The 18,480-nt window shown below is 31.7% G+C and overlaps 1 protein-coding gene across 1 annotated transcript in view; it reads right to left on the bottom strand.

Annotated features, from left to right (window-relative positions):
* Window positions 1-7,888: 7,888 nt before the first annotated feature.
* The window catches only part of LOC111034322 (paired mesoderm homeobox protein 2A-like), a 45,186-nt gene continuing 34,594 nt past the window's right edge, over window positions 7,889-18,480 (bottom strand). The window contains exon 4 of the mRNA XM_022315475.1: window positions 7,889-10,667. Coding sequence (XP_022171167.1) covers window positions 10,261-10,667 — 407 coding nt within the window. The 3' untranslated portion in view covers window positions 7,889-10,260. The remainder of the gene's footprint in view (window positions 10,668-18,480) is intronic.

Here is an 18,480-nt window from a genome sequence, read left to right as displayed (position 1 = left end):
TGTACACACAATTATAAAATATAGAGAGGTCGTGTTGCGATTTATCATCTGAAACTCGAACTTGCAGCTTGCGGTGTACGTCGTTGTAAGTTGTAAGCAGTTATTAAATAATTATTAATATTATGATATGTGTGTCATATTTTCCTAATTATTATTGTAATAATATTATCGGAGCGGTATGTATGTAAATGGTTTTAAAATAACGCACGAATTATGTCTTATTATATTGTTTCCACGCGGCATTATTATTAAATATCCTACTTGTTTTTTTTTTAAATCGATAACCGTTTTTTACCTATATATATCATATTTTTTTTTTGAATTAAAAAATAAAAATATATATAATAAAACAATTGACAATCAATGTAAAATTAAAATCTATTATATACCTTTACCTCCTGGGATTCTGTGTCGTGAAATTATTCATGTGTGCCACGTAATTAAAATATACGTAGGTGCATAGGGTATCCATTGCTGCTATACTCTAAGACAAACAATAACTGTTGTTTTTCCATTTTTGTCGTTAAATTTATCTGCAGTCGTACTTATATATATAAATGCTTAATATATGATAAATGTCTGTTTATGGGCCGATCGTAAAATATTATAATCTATATCAATAAAAGGCCATGTTTGTGTATAAGTGATTCACAGCCAAGCCTGTTGCATTTCATAGTGTTCTGAAAATTGGTACATAGGTAATCTTATACCGGATGAGGATGTGCACCTCGGAGCCTATTTTACGAAATTCGCACTTATTTAGAGGGGTTTACACAGAGATTTGTTGGCTCAAGAAAAACAAATATTGTTTTGATTGTATAGAGTTGAAGTTCGTTACAAGAGAAAAAATAGTTATTTTAATTGGATATAATCTTAAACCACCCCAACCGATTGTGTTAAAAATAAGTTTATTTTACATTTAACTGAGTTTAAGACAAGGTAAATCAACTGGCATTATTTAATTTGTGAACGCCGTGCAGTATCAGCTATAGAAGCAAATATATTATATAAAAGTCAATCTAATTTTATCTTTTTAATTATTATTATTGAGCTACAGCACATTACTTATATTGATGTTTTGTGTATTAAACTATTTTAGTATTTTAATAACAATAATAATATAACACAATATTTTATGATTTATGTAAAATGCAATAAATTATAATATGACATACCACACTTCGGCGGTGGTGAGCGCGTGTCAACAATTCAATTCGCGCTTAAATTTAGAACCATCTGGATGCCTGCGGTGAAGAAAAAGTCGACGACTGTCGACAGGACTGCTGCTGCCTACAGCTGGCATCCGAACAATAATTGTCGATTTTCTGGCAATCGTCAAAAAAATAATATTTATGCCACAAACTTTTTTTGCTCTTTCATAATATAGTAAATAAGCTAGATAAACTAAATAAATAAATTAATAATGTATGTATAATGTATATACTATACCTACTTGCATAGTTATATGCATAAAATATAAAAACAAGCACAGTATATTAATAATACTAGTTGAGTGAATTTGATTTATACGCTAAAAGTAAAAATAATAATTTAATGGAAATGTAAACTTTGTGGAAATTACATTTAACATGCCTAATATATTATAATGGCCGCCAATTTAGTCTTTCATCGAGGAGTGGAAAGTTTTAAGCAGGCCTAAACCACCCAAGCCGGCCATTGGACCATTTGCAACTAACCTAGCTAACCTTCTATGATTGATGCGTGTTGGTTACCTTTAGGTAGGGACATAAATTACCACATGTTATGAATATGTATGATTGTTTGATCATAAAACGAGCGGGCAAAAGTATAGTCCCGGACGCCTTCACATGACACGCCTATAATAATAGGTGCCCGTTAATCTGTGGTGTAAACATGTTTTGCGTGGGCAAGAAGCTAGCAAATGTATGTAAATAATTGCCAACATATTTAGCATGTATTAATGATTTAATAGAGTAGTATCAAAAAATAATTGTAACTTACTCAATTAACGATTGTTAAAAGCATCTTGGATTCTTATTTTCTGATAATATACACTGCTGCAAGGACGTAATACCTTTTACCTATTACAGTTTATTTTAATTATATTAATCGTTGACCAATACCCGAAAGAGAAAAATAATAATATACTAGTATTGAATCGACGACCAGGAAACAATAAATAAACTGATAATTGTGTCTTCACACTTAATACAAATAAAATATTCATTTAGATTTTTTTATTTTGTATGTATTAAATTGTGCATTTTTAAAGTTTTGGTATAAATAAAACTAACGGATTAATCGGTAAATTAGTCATTAATCAAACGTAACAATGAAAAATTATGTCATAATAAACTCAAAACTAAAGAAAACGAATTTCAAAAAAAAAAAATTCAGCTGTTGCAATAAAAACATACTTAGATACATTAATTTATGTACATAAAGTTTATCTCTGAAGTTTTTACTGACATAATTCATTAAATGTATTTATTATTTTTAACAATTTAATTCTATATTAATCGTATCATTTAAATGGTATGAAAACCTCTTGACGTTTCAATGGGGCGGTGATCTGAAATTTCCGACCCTTTTGAGTACTCCATGGCTGTGTTAATAGAAAGCAGAGAGTGTGTACTTAATATAAGTGATCTATTTAACTTAAGACACTCATTATTTCAGAAAACATTAAATTTTTTGAAAATATTTCTATTACATACCTTCATTTTAAGTTGTTACAAAATAACATTTTGAGAAATATTTTTTATTTTTTATCGGGGCTATCGTTTTTAATGTTTTTTTTCTCTTTTGAATGACTACATACATTTTTAATTTCATATTCCTAAGCCGAATATTGTTGGGAGTTTTCGATGTATGCAAATCAAATTTTGAACAAGTAGTTTATTAGTGTTATACCTTATACATATTTAAAGTTTAGATGAATGTGGAAGTGGACTAACATTTTGCGGGGTACCCTTATACTATACCACTACCAACTCATCAACTACTCATCAAAACTATGAATACATATGTTTTCTAACTCCTCATAAACTATACTTGTCCAAAATTCGATTTTTATACATCGAAGTATTCCAAAAAATACTTTTCTTTGGAATAAGGAATTAATAAAAGTATGTTTTCATTAAAATTTAAAAAAAGCTAGACAATTCAAATATGTTGATGATAAAATATTTTGTTTGAACGACTTCAAATTACACAACAGATTGTGAGGGTCTTGCGTTATTAAATGGGTCACTCGGTATAACCACAGACATCATTATATTATCTAGCCTTCTAGGTAATATGTATTTTTTTAATATCTATGAAAGTATAATTATATATTTGAGGATATTTTTTATGGTTAATGGTTATATTTTATTATTTTTTAAATTTAGCAATCGCCGATGGAAGTAAATTATATGTATGCATATTATGCGCAGCGCGTATACCTACACCTTCATAGTATAGATGAGTGGTAATAATTTATTATTGTGTGTTTACAATTAACAAAGGATAACGAAAAATAAAAAAAACCACCCGAACAACGTGTTAATCGCACAATATTTTCCCATTCTCTCGTGGTCCGGGTATAAATGTTAATTATTATACACACGAACATACACACGCACGCGAGAGCCTAGTCCTTTTGCCGACAAAAATATGGGGTGGAAGTGACCTGCTGCAGAAGCTAAGGGCGGGTAAATTAAAAATTTTGATTTATATGCATATCTGTCTATACTACTATATAAAATGAAGTCGTTTTCTTTTGTTCGGGATAAACTCCCAAACTACTTATTCAATCGTCGTGCAGTATTTTTTTTAATTAAAGAGGACATCACAGAAAAGGTTTTAGGTACCTATACATTTAGTCCGGTAAAGTTAATAAATAATAAAGTGATTATTAAATAAAATAAACTTGTAAATTGTATACCTGTACCTTTTTTTAGTAAGAAATAGTCGCTGGCTGAAAATAAATAACAATCACACTCGACAACCACAGATGCTTCTAGGCAGGTTGGTATCGACGCGGAATAATAAATAATTATTACAATTATTTATTTTAGCGTAAAAGAAACAACTAATTTTATCTGAATATCTATTATTAGATTATTAAGACTATTATTATTTTGTGATACAAGCATTTTTCACCTTAAATTGTTTAGCTGATGAATTTTCTTCAAAATGTTGACGTATTTAAAGCAATATACAGAGGAATTTCTGAGGTACCTACTAAATGAATAAAGTTGGTAACATACGAATAATTTTGTTAAAATTTTTCAATGTATATAATATGGCTAACACAGTATTTACAATGATTGGAAAATATATACAAATCATAAAATGTTGATGGATTGAATTTTCAAATCATCATACCCCCCATCATATCTTCTAAACCCATTATCTTGGACCCATTATCTTTAGTATAGTTACACACAATTATAAACTCAAAACTGTTGGTTAGAATTTTGAAAAAGGTACATCAAAATTCAAAGTTATCAAAATAGTTATCGCCAGAGCCCACAGGAGGATACTCCATAGATGGTTTAAAAACCTAAGTATTTGAAAATATGGTCCACTATTTCAATGGAAATTTGGATTTGTTGAGATTTTCCACCACAATGCAGTGGCTGAATGGTTGAGTAGATAGATGAGGAAGCAAATACATTGTATAGGTGCATATAGTATTAGGTTTTATTTTACGTGAGCATCTGTTGAACGAAAATACACTTTACCATTACCAACAAATTTGAACGAAGATCTAGGGTCAACTAATTCAATTTCAACGGGGACGGATCACGAGACAAAAAGATTTACCTACTGCAATGCTAAAAATGAAAGCGGTAATTGCATAACTTGTTTAAAGACACCTTCAACGAGTCCGGTGACGATGAGTAATATTCGACTATTCGAACCACAACGGATACCTACGTTTCAAGTGACTTTGTGACATTTGTACATAGCTTAAAAAAAATATCATTATTTAAAATTGTTTAATAATACTTCTGGAGTATTTCTATGTATAAAAATGTAATTTAGGACGTGAAGGTTGTGATTAACATATTGCTTTTAAAGTTATTATCTGACTTTGCCTGTAGAAAAAATTCGTGAACATAAAATAATATATATGTATCAGTGTATCTCGGTTTAGAATAGGTGCCCCTAGCTTTGTGAACTAATTAGTAATTTGACAAAGATGGGCAATCAGCTTGTAGCAGAATAGTCATTGCTTTCTGTTGAACATTTGAATAGCAAACAATTAATTAAATGATATGTAAGAATAAATCACATAAGACATAACCATGCATGGCACGTCGTATAGTTTGTACTAATTTTTAAAAAAAGTATATTTTTGTAACCGATAGAAACCATATATTCAAGTACAATAGTACACGTATAAACAAAAAAATTATTAGTTTTTTTTAAGGGTTGAAAAACAAAGTCAAGAACACTCCTCGAGTCTCAACGAATATGTGTCTAAAATTTGGTGCCATATGGCTCTTAAGTTTGCAAGTCTGTAACTATCATTGAAATTTGACAGAATGAGCTCCAGTACTTAGAATTAGCCATACTATGTAATAAAAAATTTAATCTATATTAATAAAAAGCAATGTTTGTTTGTGTGTATGTATTACTGTGTAAGAGATCCAAAGCTAAGTGTATCGCATTTATGGTTCAGAAATTCTATACCTGCGTAAGATATGCACCCTGAAAATAATTTTTTTAAATTTTGCATATTTAAGGGTGAATCACCTAGCGTTTTATCGGCTCACGAAAGACAAATATTTTTTTGTTTGTACAATGTTACCATTGGTTACAGAAAATAAAATAGTTGTTTTTTTATATATTTATTTAGTCTATTTAGATCAAATTTATTGACATAATCACATTTATGACTGTGTTAAAAATAAGTGTATAGTTGACATTTAGCCGAGCTTAAGACAGGGTAAATCCATTGGCATTATTTAAAGTGCCACGGGAAACACCTTGGAGGATCAGCTAGAATAATTAAATAATTTACTAAATAATGAACTTTTTTTTAATACTTAAATATTGAAATAACCATTGAGTACAGTATTGTATTATTGGTGTGACGAGTAGTTTTTAGTGATTGAAAAATAATTTTAAATCATAATGTTAGGTTCATATGGTACATATTGTTATTGTGTTAAAAAAATATATTTTTGTTTTAAAATAGTCAAAAATAGATGAGCATGGAAAACGTTTAAATTGTTTTTCTACACAAATCATGTCAAGGATTTGGCAGCTTTTTACTAAATTCCATCGGACATATTGTGCAGCGTTGTCCTAAAGTTTTATAGTTGAAATAAAAAACATACTCTACATTTTTTTTCAGCGGGAGAAGAAAAACTATAAATCATTGCGACGTGTTGTCGCGGTGTTCTCTTGTAAAAACAACAGTTAATTAAATTTAAAAAGTATATAAACACCGAGAAAATGAAACTACCTTATTCTCGTATACAATTTATTCGTATAAAAAAAGTTGATGATTGATATTATATTAATATAAAAACCACAACGATTTTCAATAATGACTTTTTTTTATTGTACGTTATTCGGTTCACAAATTTATCATCAATACATATTACATTATATTATATTTTATTTATATTTAGTATATTTACAATAATCCTGCAAAAGTAAACACAAAATAAAAAATGTAATTAACATAATATACTTTATAATATTATTATCTATATATTCGTACACATATTAAACATATTTATATATTATACATTTATTCGTTAAAATTATTTTTCTATTTTTCGGGCGAATAGAAATTACAATAATAATAATAATAATAATAATAATAATATATTATATACTATGCGTTCGATATAATATAATATTGCTATATTATTAGCTATTTTAAGTACAAAAACGGGAGATAAAAAACCAAAAACCCAAAAATAAATCAAACAGTTATTTAAAAATGTTATACGATTATCATGATCGGTTGTATTGACGAGAGGATACGATAAAATTGGTTTGATAATTTATACCTATATGCATAAGAATTAGTAAACCGTCTCGTATATTCAAATAATATTGTATACAATAATATTTTATCATCGGTATTTTATTTTTCGATATTTTATAGGTGAGGTTATAAACGTGCAATATTTTTTATGTATTTGTAATAGCCTACGATGTAATATTTTCCCAAACATTTTAGTTTTCCGGTCGATCATGTGGTCCACTCCGAGTTTGCTCCTCTCAACGGTTACATATGTACCTAGTATAGTAGTGTAATGTATAATAAATAATAATAATAATAAATAATAATATATGTCTGCGGTAATGTGACGTTGTTCCATTCAATACGAAGAGCTTAGGCTCGAATTAAGACCTGCGGTGGTCGTAGACTGTGAACAATTTGGTGTCCTCATATTTTACAGTAAAACTTTGTAAAAATATTTTTTTAACGTTTAATTTGTGTTCGTACATTTTTTTTGTCCAAATATTTTACAAATTTTAATCAATATACATAAACCCAGTTATCAAACTTGAAAATAGAGTAAAATAATATTTTTAATTAATTATACATACATAATACATATTGTACCTATGTGTAAAAATAGTAAGACAATGATAATAAAAAAAAATTACTTGGGAGTATGGGATTTATTTTATGAATTAACTTGTAAAGTGTGTTATATATATTACACTCACTGTGGTAATGACTGAAGTACGACGACTAGACGATTTCAGGTACGGATACACTCTAAGTTCTAACCGATAATTGCTTCATAGTACCTTGTAACTTAATCATAAGAATTTTTTTTATAGTTTGGATTTTGGATAGAAAAAAATAGTATTTAATATAAATAAACAAACATTGTGGATGGTAAATCCACGGTCAATTGCGATTCTGTATGCTGTAGCCTATAATATTATAATACCTACTTATGCCTAATAATCCGGGCCTGAACCAAGACTTTATCGACCAACATTGCCGTAGCAGATGTGTATCGCAAAAACGATCAGGGCCTACAAAAATCTACATCATTCAACATGACCACTGATAATTAATACGAAAAACGTCACACACCACAGTAGCTATACCGCAAAAAATGATCTGTGTGGACACCTTTATCGCGTAGTTTATACCATGGCTATTTTGTACGTACTTACTATTTTTAGACGTTTCCTAATCCTATCACATCGTAAAAGTAATATTAATAAAAATAATATGACGACACGGTTCGTTGTACCCGTATGATATTGAGTATTAATAAAAAGATGAGGAAAAAATAAGAAAAAGAAGAATTCCAAAAATATCCAACGATACCTACACTCTCGCCACTCTCGTCTTGGCAACACTATTACTACTATACTACTGCTATACTACTACAGTGGTTAAACGCATCAGTGGTGCTTTAAGATGTATTTAACGTGTGCGATCATGTTTTTTCGCGTTTTTTAATGTGACAGTTCAAACAGAAAATAAATAAAATCGTAGGTTATTAACCATCTCCGGATGGGTCGTACAAGGATAATATACACGTTTCCAATGAAGGAGGAACCACCCTAGTGTTAAATCTGTGATGTTAACCTAACAGTGAAACATATTACTCTAACTACCTGTAATATGATGTATCAATGACCTCAGAAACACGACATCTCTTCCAACATTGACTCAACATTAGGTCCAAACACAGAAAACACTACAAATATTATGACCAACTTTTTAAGAGACACCGACTTATAAAATCCAATTTAATAACGTTAAAAAAATAATTTAAGTTTGATTATATAATCAATTTAAGACATTGTAAGGCTATTACTATTATTGTAAAGTTTTTTAATACTAATAACATTTGTTTTTTAAAGATCAATAAAAAAAGCTGTTCGTATTGGTACTGCTTGATCGGACAAGAGACTTTTTCAACCAAGTGGCAATTTGACGGTGGTTTCCATTCGTTATCATTAATTTACTCATACTCTCTTCCCAAACGCAAGCGAATCAAGTAAAAACTTTAAATTAAAACATTTTTTTTTTCATTGAATTCCGGTTATCTAGTAATTTTTATAAGACGTATATTGTTAAAAAAATATACTTGAACATATGTCGGTGCCTCCAAACAATTTGATACTCGGGGCCACTGCCTTTTTCTCTGACCTGGAGGAAACTCCCTCGCTTAATGTGACACTGCAAAAGACGGTCTAGGGGGAGGGGCGGTTACAGCAGTTACATAATATGTATATACACTCGAACGATTAACCCCACAAAAAGATACACTAGACGCGGGTGGCGTATTATCGACCATCAAAGTGCACTTTGATGTGCCTCTTTTTCTCCTATACTTATATGTAACAGGAAATTCGAGGGGCGTGTTTATATATACTTTTTGGGGTTGGCCATTACGTACCCGCCCCGTGTCTATACAATATATAATATATCATACCTATATATCTATAATATATAGACACGCACATAGTATAAATGGTTGTCGCGCTGAACAATACCGACCGAAAACAGTCGGGCTACAAATAAACTATAATAAATATAAACACGTGGTGAAAATATGCAATCACACAATATTTTATACAATAGTAGTATAATAATGGTATCGAGTTATTAAGAGTGCGATTTCGGCCAAAACAGACGAAAACCTCTCTTTGGAAACACATTAGATAATCTGAAATATATGGGGATGTTCTAGACCCCCCCCCCTCTAGATCCATTAAGTCATCCCACACGGAGAGGGATACAATTATTTATAACATGAACTTATAACTATATAACACTACAGAACTTATAACGGTTTTCGATATTGTACCCTTTCCTGCTATCATATTATTATTATATTTTATATAGATATATAATTACCTATACCAAACCTCATATTATACCATTAATACGTACTTGAAACATTATCATACTTATTCGATGAGAGGAAAAAAATATAAATTAAAAAATTAAAATTAAAGTATACAATAATATAAACTTCGTGGTTTATCCTCACAACGCGTAAGACAATACTTTGCTTATAGTATCTATTAAGAACACTGCATACAATATATAAATGATTTTCGTATATCATATTAATTATAATAATATTATTATGTACAAAATGGTGAAATGCAACTGTTGATAATAGTGCAAGTGCATATGTAGGCAGGTATTGTGGCCGCTATTGTTCTGATATTTCAGTGTACTATTGCTCGTGTATTTTGTTATTATTATGATTTAATAATATTATACCTAATATTATTATTGTAGTAACCAAGTTTGCCCGCGGTTCAATACAGCGCAGTTCAGAACAAGACGTGATTGGATCCTGTTGGTCCGCCGCCCGCACCGCCACCGGTGACCTTGAGCGAGTCGGAACCGAGCAGGTAGCCGGCGGGTCCAGCGGCGCCCAACAAGCTGAATGGGTGGTGGGCGAACTGTTGGTGATGCGACGTCGGCGAGTGGTGGTGATGGTGGTGATTGTGATTGTGTGTGCCACCGCCACCGCCGTTCATCTTGTGAGCTGGCGAATTGTTGCCTGGTGAACCATTTCCGCCGCCTCCACTACCGCCACCGCCACCACCGCCACCGCCGCCACTGCCTCCACCGCACTGTTGTTGAAGCTGGTGGTGGAGCTGCGTGTAATTCTGGCCCTGGCCCAACAGCCATTTGTTGTTGTTCACTCCTTCCGACTGCTCAGACATTTTTATCGCTGCAAAACGAAAAACAAAAACGTGCTATAGAAACATAGAATGTTTACTTAAAAATGTTAATAACTAAATAATAGGTTTGTGTATTGCAATGTACAAACATCTATCAAATTGTACGTCCCGTTTTCGCTATATAACTAGCGGAATTAATATTTTTTTCACGTAAAAAACGTACCAGTGGAACTCATATTTTTTTTTTGAGGTAATAAAAATACAGGTGGAATTTGCCTAAGCTTACAGTACAATACAGATTGTGTATTTCAAATAAAGAAAATAATAAACCTTCTTCAGCATGATGAAAACTAAGCCACTAACGCCTGCAAAGCTCAGTTGTGCAACGTGCAATACATATTATAATTCATAGGTATTGTATCATCGTATTTAACTATCGGTGAAGCACTATTATGTAAGTTCTAATTTTTTGGGTACACGGTAACGTTCTTTTTAAAAAAACTATAGACTGTCAAAATTATCCTAAGAATGACATGAGTACAATATGAATACGATTCTGTTGCAATGTTGCCATTTATTAATAACTGACTAGTTTAGTTAAAAAGTTAAAACCTTCGTTTATATTATATAATAATCATAATAATAATAGTAAACAATTATATGAATCTTACTGTAAAAGCTTTTAAAAATAATACTTGCAATATAGGTTTAGTGCAAATTTATTGAATTTCTGAATTTTGGAATTTTTAAGTATACCTACTTATAAAGACCATAATTTCAAATTCTTAAGATTTACTTTTACTTTACTTATAGAGTGTCCTTTGGCAATAGAAACTTCTGTTTCGGTAAAATGCTTTACTATAATGAAGTAATAAATATTTTGAACACTATATTATTTATGACATACATAATACACTGTAATTTAAGGCGTTGTTCAATTTAATTATACCGAAATCAAGAGTGCCATGCTACAAATTACTTGTAAATTGTTCTGTTTAGTTTATATCATTAATTATTATTATAATAGTATAATATGGTTTTGGTTGCGTTCGGAGTAACTATTTTTCCTAAATATACTACCAACACATAATTAGTGAAATAAATTGAAAAGTGCATTCTTTGATAAAAAAAAAGTTATGAATACTTAAAGTTTATTTATGCATTAAAGTTTTTTAACAATTAATTGCGCAAAATATTTTTATTCATAATAACTAATATTTTTTTTTTCAAAGGTATCATAAAATGATTAAAATTTAGCCCTTGTCATGTTTACGTATACGTGAATATATTATTTACATAAAATGAGTTATTAAATATAGTAAAAAAACTTCAAATCATACATAAAATGAATACTGCAATGTAGGCGTAACATATAACTATATAATATATAGAATATAGATGATAACTTATACACATTACACATGTACCTATGTACATAACATACAGTATATTATGTATTTAAAAAAAAAATGTTAGCCTCGCAAAAAGGTTGGCTCCACTCATGTTGTATATACAATATGCATTATGCAAACGGTAGCTATACAAGCTATATAGCCACCCGATTAAAATCGTGCAAGCGCACAATTTATAAAACATAAAATTACAATGTTTCACGTTATAACAAGCCAATAAAACTTTTTGAATTTTTAATATTGATTAACGTGCTTTTATAAAAAAATATATACAATATATGTATTTTATGCACTGACTTTTTATACCGATTAAAACATTATACGACGATTTTTTTTTTACCACGTACGTAATGTGTGAAATATATTTCACGGTTTTTATAAAATACACAAAGAATAACGTGTTTATGTATTGCTTTTATTGCTATTATTATATAGTATGTTAAATAAATAAATGAATAGATTCATTCTTCCTCGATGCTTTAAATTACAGAGAAAACAACTCTTAATACGATGTATGGATGATGTGGATAGGTATAAAAAGGATATACTACTATACTCCGTCGAACGGTCAAACTATGTGATCATTAAAACAATAGTTAGGTGTTAGATTATAATAATTTTACAGATGGTTTTATAAACATCTGAAATCTTAATCAGTCTCTTTTGTCATAAGAATTTGTCATGTACATCCTAAATAGTATAGTGTGCATTTCCCTGGTATCATCACCTCTGAATTTTGGATCCAAACAGGGCTTTCGTTTGTGCTACAACCACCGTGGGTTAAGTTTTTATTTCAATCTTAACTGTTTCCGGGTGTCAAGATTAATTGGGCGGGTTATACACTCATTATAGGAACCAATTAATGCACCAGGCGCAAAATCCTGTGCAAGCCTATAAAAATACGGTTTGTAAATCCGTAAATGCAACTTTAGAGTTTCTTCATATTGGTATGACGAATATTATTAAAATATTAATATACTATTTTGGTTTTGTATATTATTCGCAAATATTTATTTGATAATACAAGCATTTGTGGTCGCGGTTATACAAAAGTGGTCCCTGACCACGGTCATGTTATATTATTCAGGGAGATAATCCAGTGAGGTTATGAACCTACGCGGCCTCGGCGGTCTGCCTGTGCGAACGCAACCGACCCACAGTGGTTTATAAACTCTGCCGTCCCTATTGTAATAAATAATAATTTTATTTATTGTACACCACAATATTTTCCCGTCAGTCAGTCTTAGAAAATGAACAAAATAGTTGTTGTTGTCGTCCTCCCGATTCTTCATTATATTAGGACGCAACAATTAGTCATTATAATGACACGCATCATCGAATTATGTAAGTATACGAATTACGATTATCAAATAATAGTTTTTATATAGTTTTAAAACCTAGTGTTAATAATTATTTAATATCCTTATTTTGATATTATGACTTTTTCAGGAGAGGGTTTTGAATTTTTTAATATTAGTTTATATTTGAGTTCTCTCCTATTTATTGCCCACTCGAGACTCGACACTCGTTAGGTTGCTATGAAACTGTCGTAAGTGTTATGCAATAAAAATAAAAGAGCATTATTGTTGTTCATCAACGTAGGGGTGAAGTGGGGTTATTGGCTAAAGTAAGACTTGCAGGCCACAATGAAATAATAATAATAATATATTTTTGTAAAATAAACAGGTGATGCAATATATGGAAAAATTAATATAAATTAAATTTTAGTGCCCCCCTATAAGCAAAGCTTGTGCTTTGAGAGCAGTTCTTATCGATACAACATTACATAAAATACATTTTTTTCTTAAATTTTTTAAATAGATGTCAAATAAAAAATAAGTAAAGAATAAGAGTAAAATATGTACCTACTTATATAAGATTACGAGTATTAATTATAAGCTAGATAAATCAAGACTACTTGACATATCTTTTGAATAAATTCAGATTGCAGAAATGATTTATATTAATATTTAACATTTGGCATAATTTAAAACCATTATATAAAACACTCATTTGACCAAAAGCCTTATTATATCTAGGTAAACAAGTATTTATATTTTGTTCGTATCTTGTGCTATGATCATAATCTGAGCATGTTACTAAATGTTTATTTCAAAATGTTCAACTTAAGTATTAAAATTAAATATGTACCAAAAATCATTGACTTTTAGGTCCTTGTAAATTAAAGTGGTACTTGTTTGAATTGATAAATTAAGTAAATATTTAATTACGCAGTTTATAGTTACTATTAATGTAGATAGATGATAATTGAAAGTTCCTCAAATTGAAATACCATATGTAAAAATAGATTGTACTGAGGATAAATAAATAATTATTTTTTTATGCGTTATTAAATATATTAACTTCTTTAAACACGAAGAAGAATTTACATAAAGTATTATTTAAATAATTTATATGGCTATCCCATTTGAGCTTATAGTCAATGACTAAACCAAGGTATTTTAATTCCCTCACAGATTCAAGTTTAATGCACTGTGGGCCACATGTGTTATTCGAAAACTGAAATACATTTTAATGAATGGACTATTAAATTATTTTCATTTAAAATACTACACTTATGTGGATAAAAACAAATATATTTAGATTTGAATAGGTTTACTTTTAGTTTATTCTTTCAAAACCAAACATTTATATTGTTTATTATTTTATTTGCTTCACGATACAAAGCATCTGTAGTTCGTTCGGATAATAGTATAGCAGTGTGATCAGCAAATCTTAAGATTTTAGTATTTAAATTAATTTGAATTTTTAAGAGATCATTTATAAATAATGAATAATTAAGGACCTATATAAAACTGTGCCTTGCTATAAATCGCATGATACTTCAAGGTTTTTACTATATTGATCATTAAGTTTAACCCTTTGAGTTCTACTACCTATGAATGTTTTAAGCAAAAAATTTGGTATACCGCGAATACCTGGGTGCTCTAATTTAGTGATTAATAGTTAATGATAAACACAATCAAAAGCTTTCTGTACATCTAAAAATATGTCAATTACCTTATTATTGTTGTCAATGTTTTTTCTAACAAATTTGGCTACTTTTACAAAGACATTGATTAACTGGCTTTTCTTGTTAGGTGACCTGGCCTTAACTTGGCCTTTTTTTCAATGGTTTTATGTTTATGAATAAGAGGATTTCATTACTTTTTGTTGACTTCCGTATCGTGGCCGTTGTCTTTGTTCATTCCTAGGCTCTTTAAACGCCAAAACAGCTGGGTAGCAGTGATATTAGAGTGAGAAAAACCAGGCGAATCTGTTCATGTCAAGATACACGGCATGCTGCTTGTGAACTTAGCTTGGCGCACGTTCCAGTGCTCTTAGATTATATTCGATTTGGTTTGACCAGTTTTAATTTCGATCAGCATAGAAGTTATTGAATATTATTTGTAGAGAGGTCAAAGGTTACATTTTATGTTTTATCGGGGTTTTGACTCTTAGATAAGTAATATTCTCGTCCAAGATGTTTTCTTGAGTAGTTCACCGTAATATATATCTAGACGGATGCAACTGACAAGTGACAGCTGAATATCGTTTAAATAAATAATAATACCGTGGTATTATCATCGTATCATACACTCGTGTAGTCGTGTTAGACGATCATACAAATAATTAAGTATTTCGTCCACCAAAAGCAATATGACAATATCAATATAAAATACTGATAAATCGAGTACAACCCTATAAGTAAATTATTTTTATATTTTTTCAGTTACTACATTATTGTGCTTCATTCATAGTCAATGGATAATTTATAGTTATATTAATTACATTTTTAGTGTCTTTTTTCAAACATTTTAGTTATAGTGCATTTTGGCATATTTTAGTATTTTGTAAAAAAATTCATATCAAACACTTGTGAACATGTTCCAGCTAATTTTATAGTATGTAGGCACGTGTTTCAGAATAAATCTACAAAACTGTACGTTTTTAACTAAATTAAATGACTAGTACATAGCTTTACCCTAAAATCTACACTCTACAACACCAACATTTATACGAAACTTTTTGTTAATGTTGTACCAATCATTATTTTAATATAATCATACAATATTGTCTTTCATAATGTATTAATACAACGCTCTTGGTCGACTGCAGTCGTTGGCGAGAATTATGTATCAAGTACTTAAAAATATATTATTACTGTAGTTTCTGGAGGATTCCTTGCTTAAATATATCATAGTGTTCTAGTCTTTCGGAAATACTATATAATATTATAAATTATAGTAATATATGTACCAGAAGCGGACCAGGTATTGTTCAAGGGAGGGGAGATGATTTTCAAAAAATATTTTTATAATGAGACCTATAGGTACTTAATATTATATATTATATTTATGACTTTATAGATGATTTGTATTGTGTGAATTTTATTTTCGCAAACATCATCATGTCCGCGCTATAATAATATTGGAACCACATGTAAACAATTATAGAATATTAGATTATTAGAATTATGTAAAATAAATCGGCCCGAGAAGGGCCTCGTATATTCGCCACCGATGTCGGTCCGACACATCAGTTATCTGAAAATTGGTGGAGCCCATAGCCAATTATTTTTAATCAAAAATAAAATAATTTTATCGCAATGCATTAAAAGGAAGTTTAATTTTTTTTAAGTTTGTATGGAAACAATTGAAAATTTTACTGGGCCAAGGGCTCAAACATGAGTCAGACCGACACTGCCCGTCACTGATACATATTACACTGCATTGGCACTTACTTGTTTCACATTTTGTTTGTCTGACAAAAACTTTTGCAAACCCGTTCGTCGGTTGTCGTGGTCGGTCTAAGTTCTAATGTAACGCAGTGATTTATCAACGCTCACTTATAGGCACGGCTGCAGTTACAGTGCACCTCGCCCGCGCGTTCGCCTCATTCGGCCGGCGACGATAAAATATATGGAACCATTCTACGGGGCGCGCGCGCGTGATTTAAAACGTTTGGCTTGTGAGGGGTGGTGTATAGGATTAATCGCAGCCGTCCATGATGTTCGGGGAGAAAAATCTATTATCTTAGTTAACTTTTAATCGTCGCCGTTACACAGCCGCCGGATTGTTGTTCGCTGTCAAAGTGGATCATCGACGACCGCCGCCGCGGCACCGGCCAAATACGCACACACACACACACACACACACACACACACACACACACACACACACACACACACACACACACAGTTTTTGATCCCCAACCCCCTTCGTTCCGTTTTCGTAACAATTTTTCTTTCTTATTCACCCGCCGCCGACCTGTAGCCCACCCACCCGCCGACCAGAACAAATTATCGTCTGCGCTCCTCTTCACCGAACGATCTGCAGCATCATCTCTCTCACTCGCTGTCTCGAGCGTACCGCCCGTGTACACACACACACATATATATATATGTATGTGTGTACAGTACATATGTGTCCTACGGGTCGTCTGACACTAATGGAAACGAACGACGTAACCAACAGCAATTTTCTAGATTAAACGTCACTGCGCTGTAGTACGCGTCTCTCCGACACTGCACGCGCGCCACGGCCGATCGTTCGTTTTAATGCGAACGCGACGCTCTGGCCGGGTGGGCATAGGCGGCAGAGGGCGAATTTTGCCGCAGCAGTAGCAGCAGCCGCACTGTGTAATGTATAAACGTGTGGGTGTGTGTGTAAGATTCGTGAGTGGGTGTGGCCTCCGGGGGTTCGCGAGAGGAGATGTCTGGACGGGTGGAGGCCCCGGCGAGGTCGGTCGGCGCAAACTTGACTCGTATATATATATATGTATGAATGTGATCGGCTCGCCTTTCTTTTTTGGATTTATATACCACGCCGTCTCTCGTCCCGCTATTGCCTACCACCCCACACCACTGCCCCGTCGCCGACGCGCTCGCTTCTCGCGCCTCCGACGTCTTTATATACTACTTTTCAGATTTATCCCGTCGGTCCCACGAAAATAATCAGTCATCTGCGCCGGAGTAGTCAGACCCGAACCCTCGAGAAACGATTTTTTTCCACTCTATTCGCTTTCGCGGTCCTATCGTCCCCCCGTCTGACTACTGCTACGGCGATACCGCGAAAATATCGTAGAATAATGATATATTATAAACATCATTCTGTACGTTTTCGATCTTCTGCCACGACCGTGTCCATTTGTCATAACCCTGTTGCTGCGTCCCATCCTCTACCCCAAATATCGCTTTATAGTTTATTCCTACTTATATATATAATATACATTGCAGCTGAATCCCGTCCACGAGCAACCAGTAGCCTATTGAAAAATGCCGTATATTTACCGCCTGACTACACGCTTTTGATTTTAAATACATATATAAAAACGCCTGTATTAAAATATATATTACATAGTTCAAGAAAAATGTCTTACCGAAATCCCAAAACCATATGTGAAACCCCTCATAATGGGCTTCCTAACAACGGCACATAACAACCGTCTC

The sequence above is a fragment of the Myzus persicae genome, unplaced genomic scaffold, assembly GCF_001856785.1.
Source record: "Myzus persicae strain clone G006 unplaced genomic scaffold, MPER_G0061.0, whole genome shotgun sequence".
NCBI lineage: Eukaryota > Metazoa > Arthropoda > Insecta > Hemiptera > Aphididae > Myzus > Myzus persicae.
Note: the sequence above shows the minus strand (reverse complement) of the source record. Positions and strands in the feature narration are given on the sequence as shown.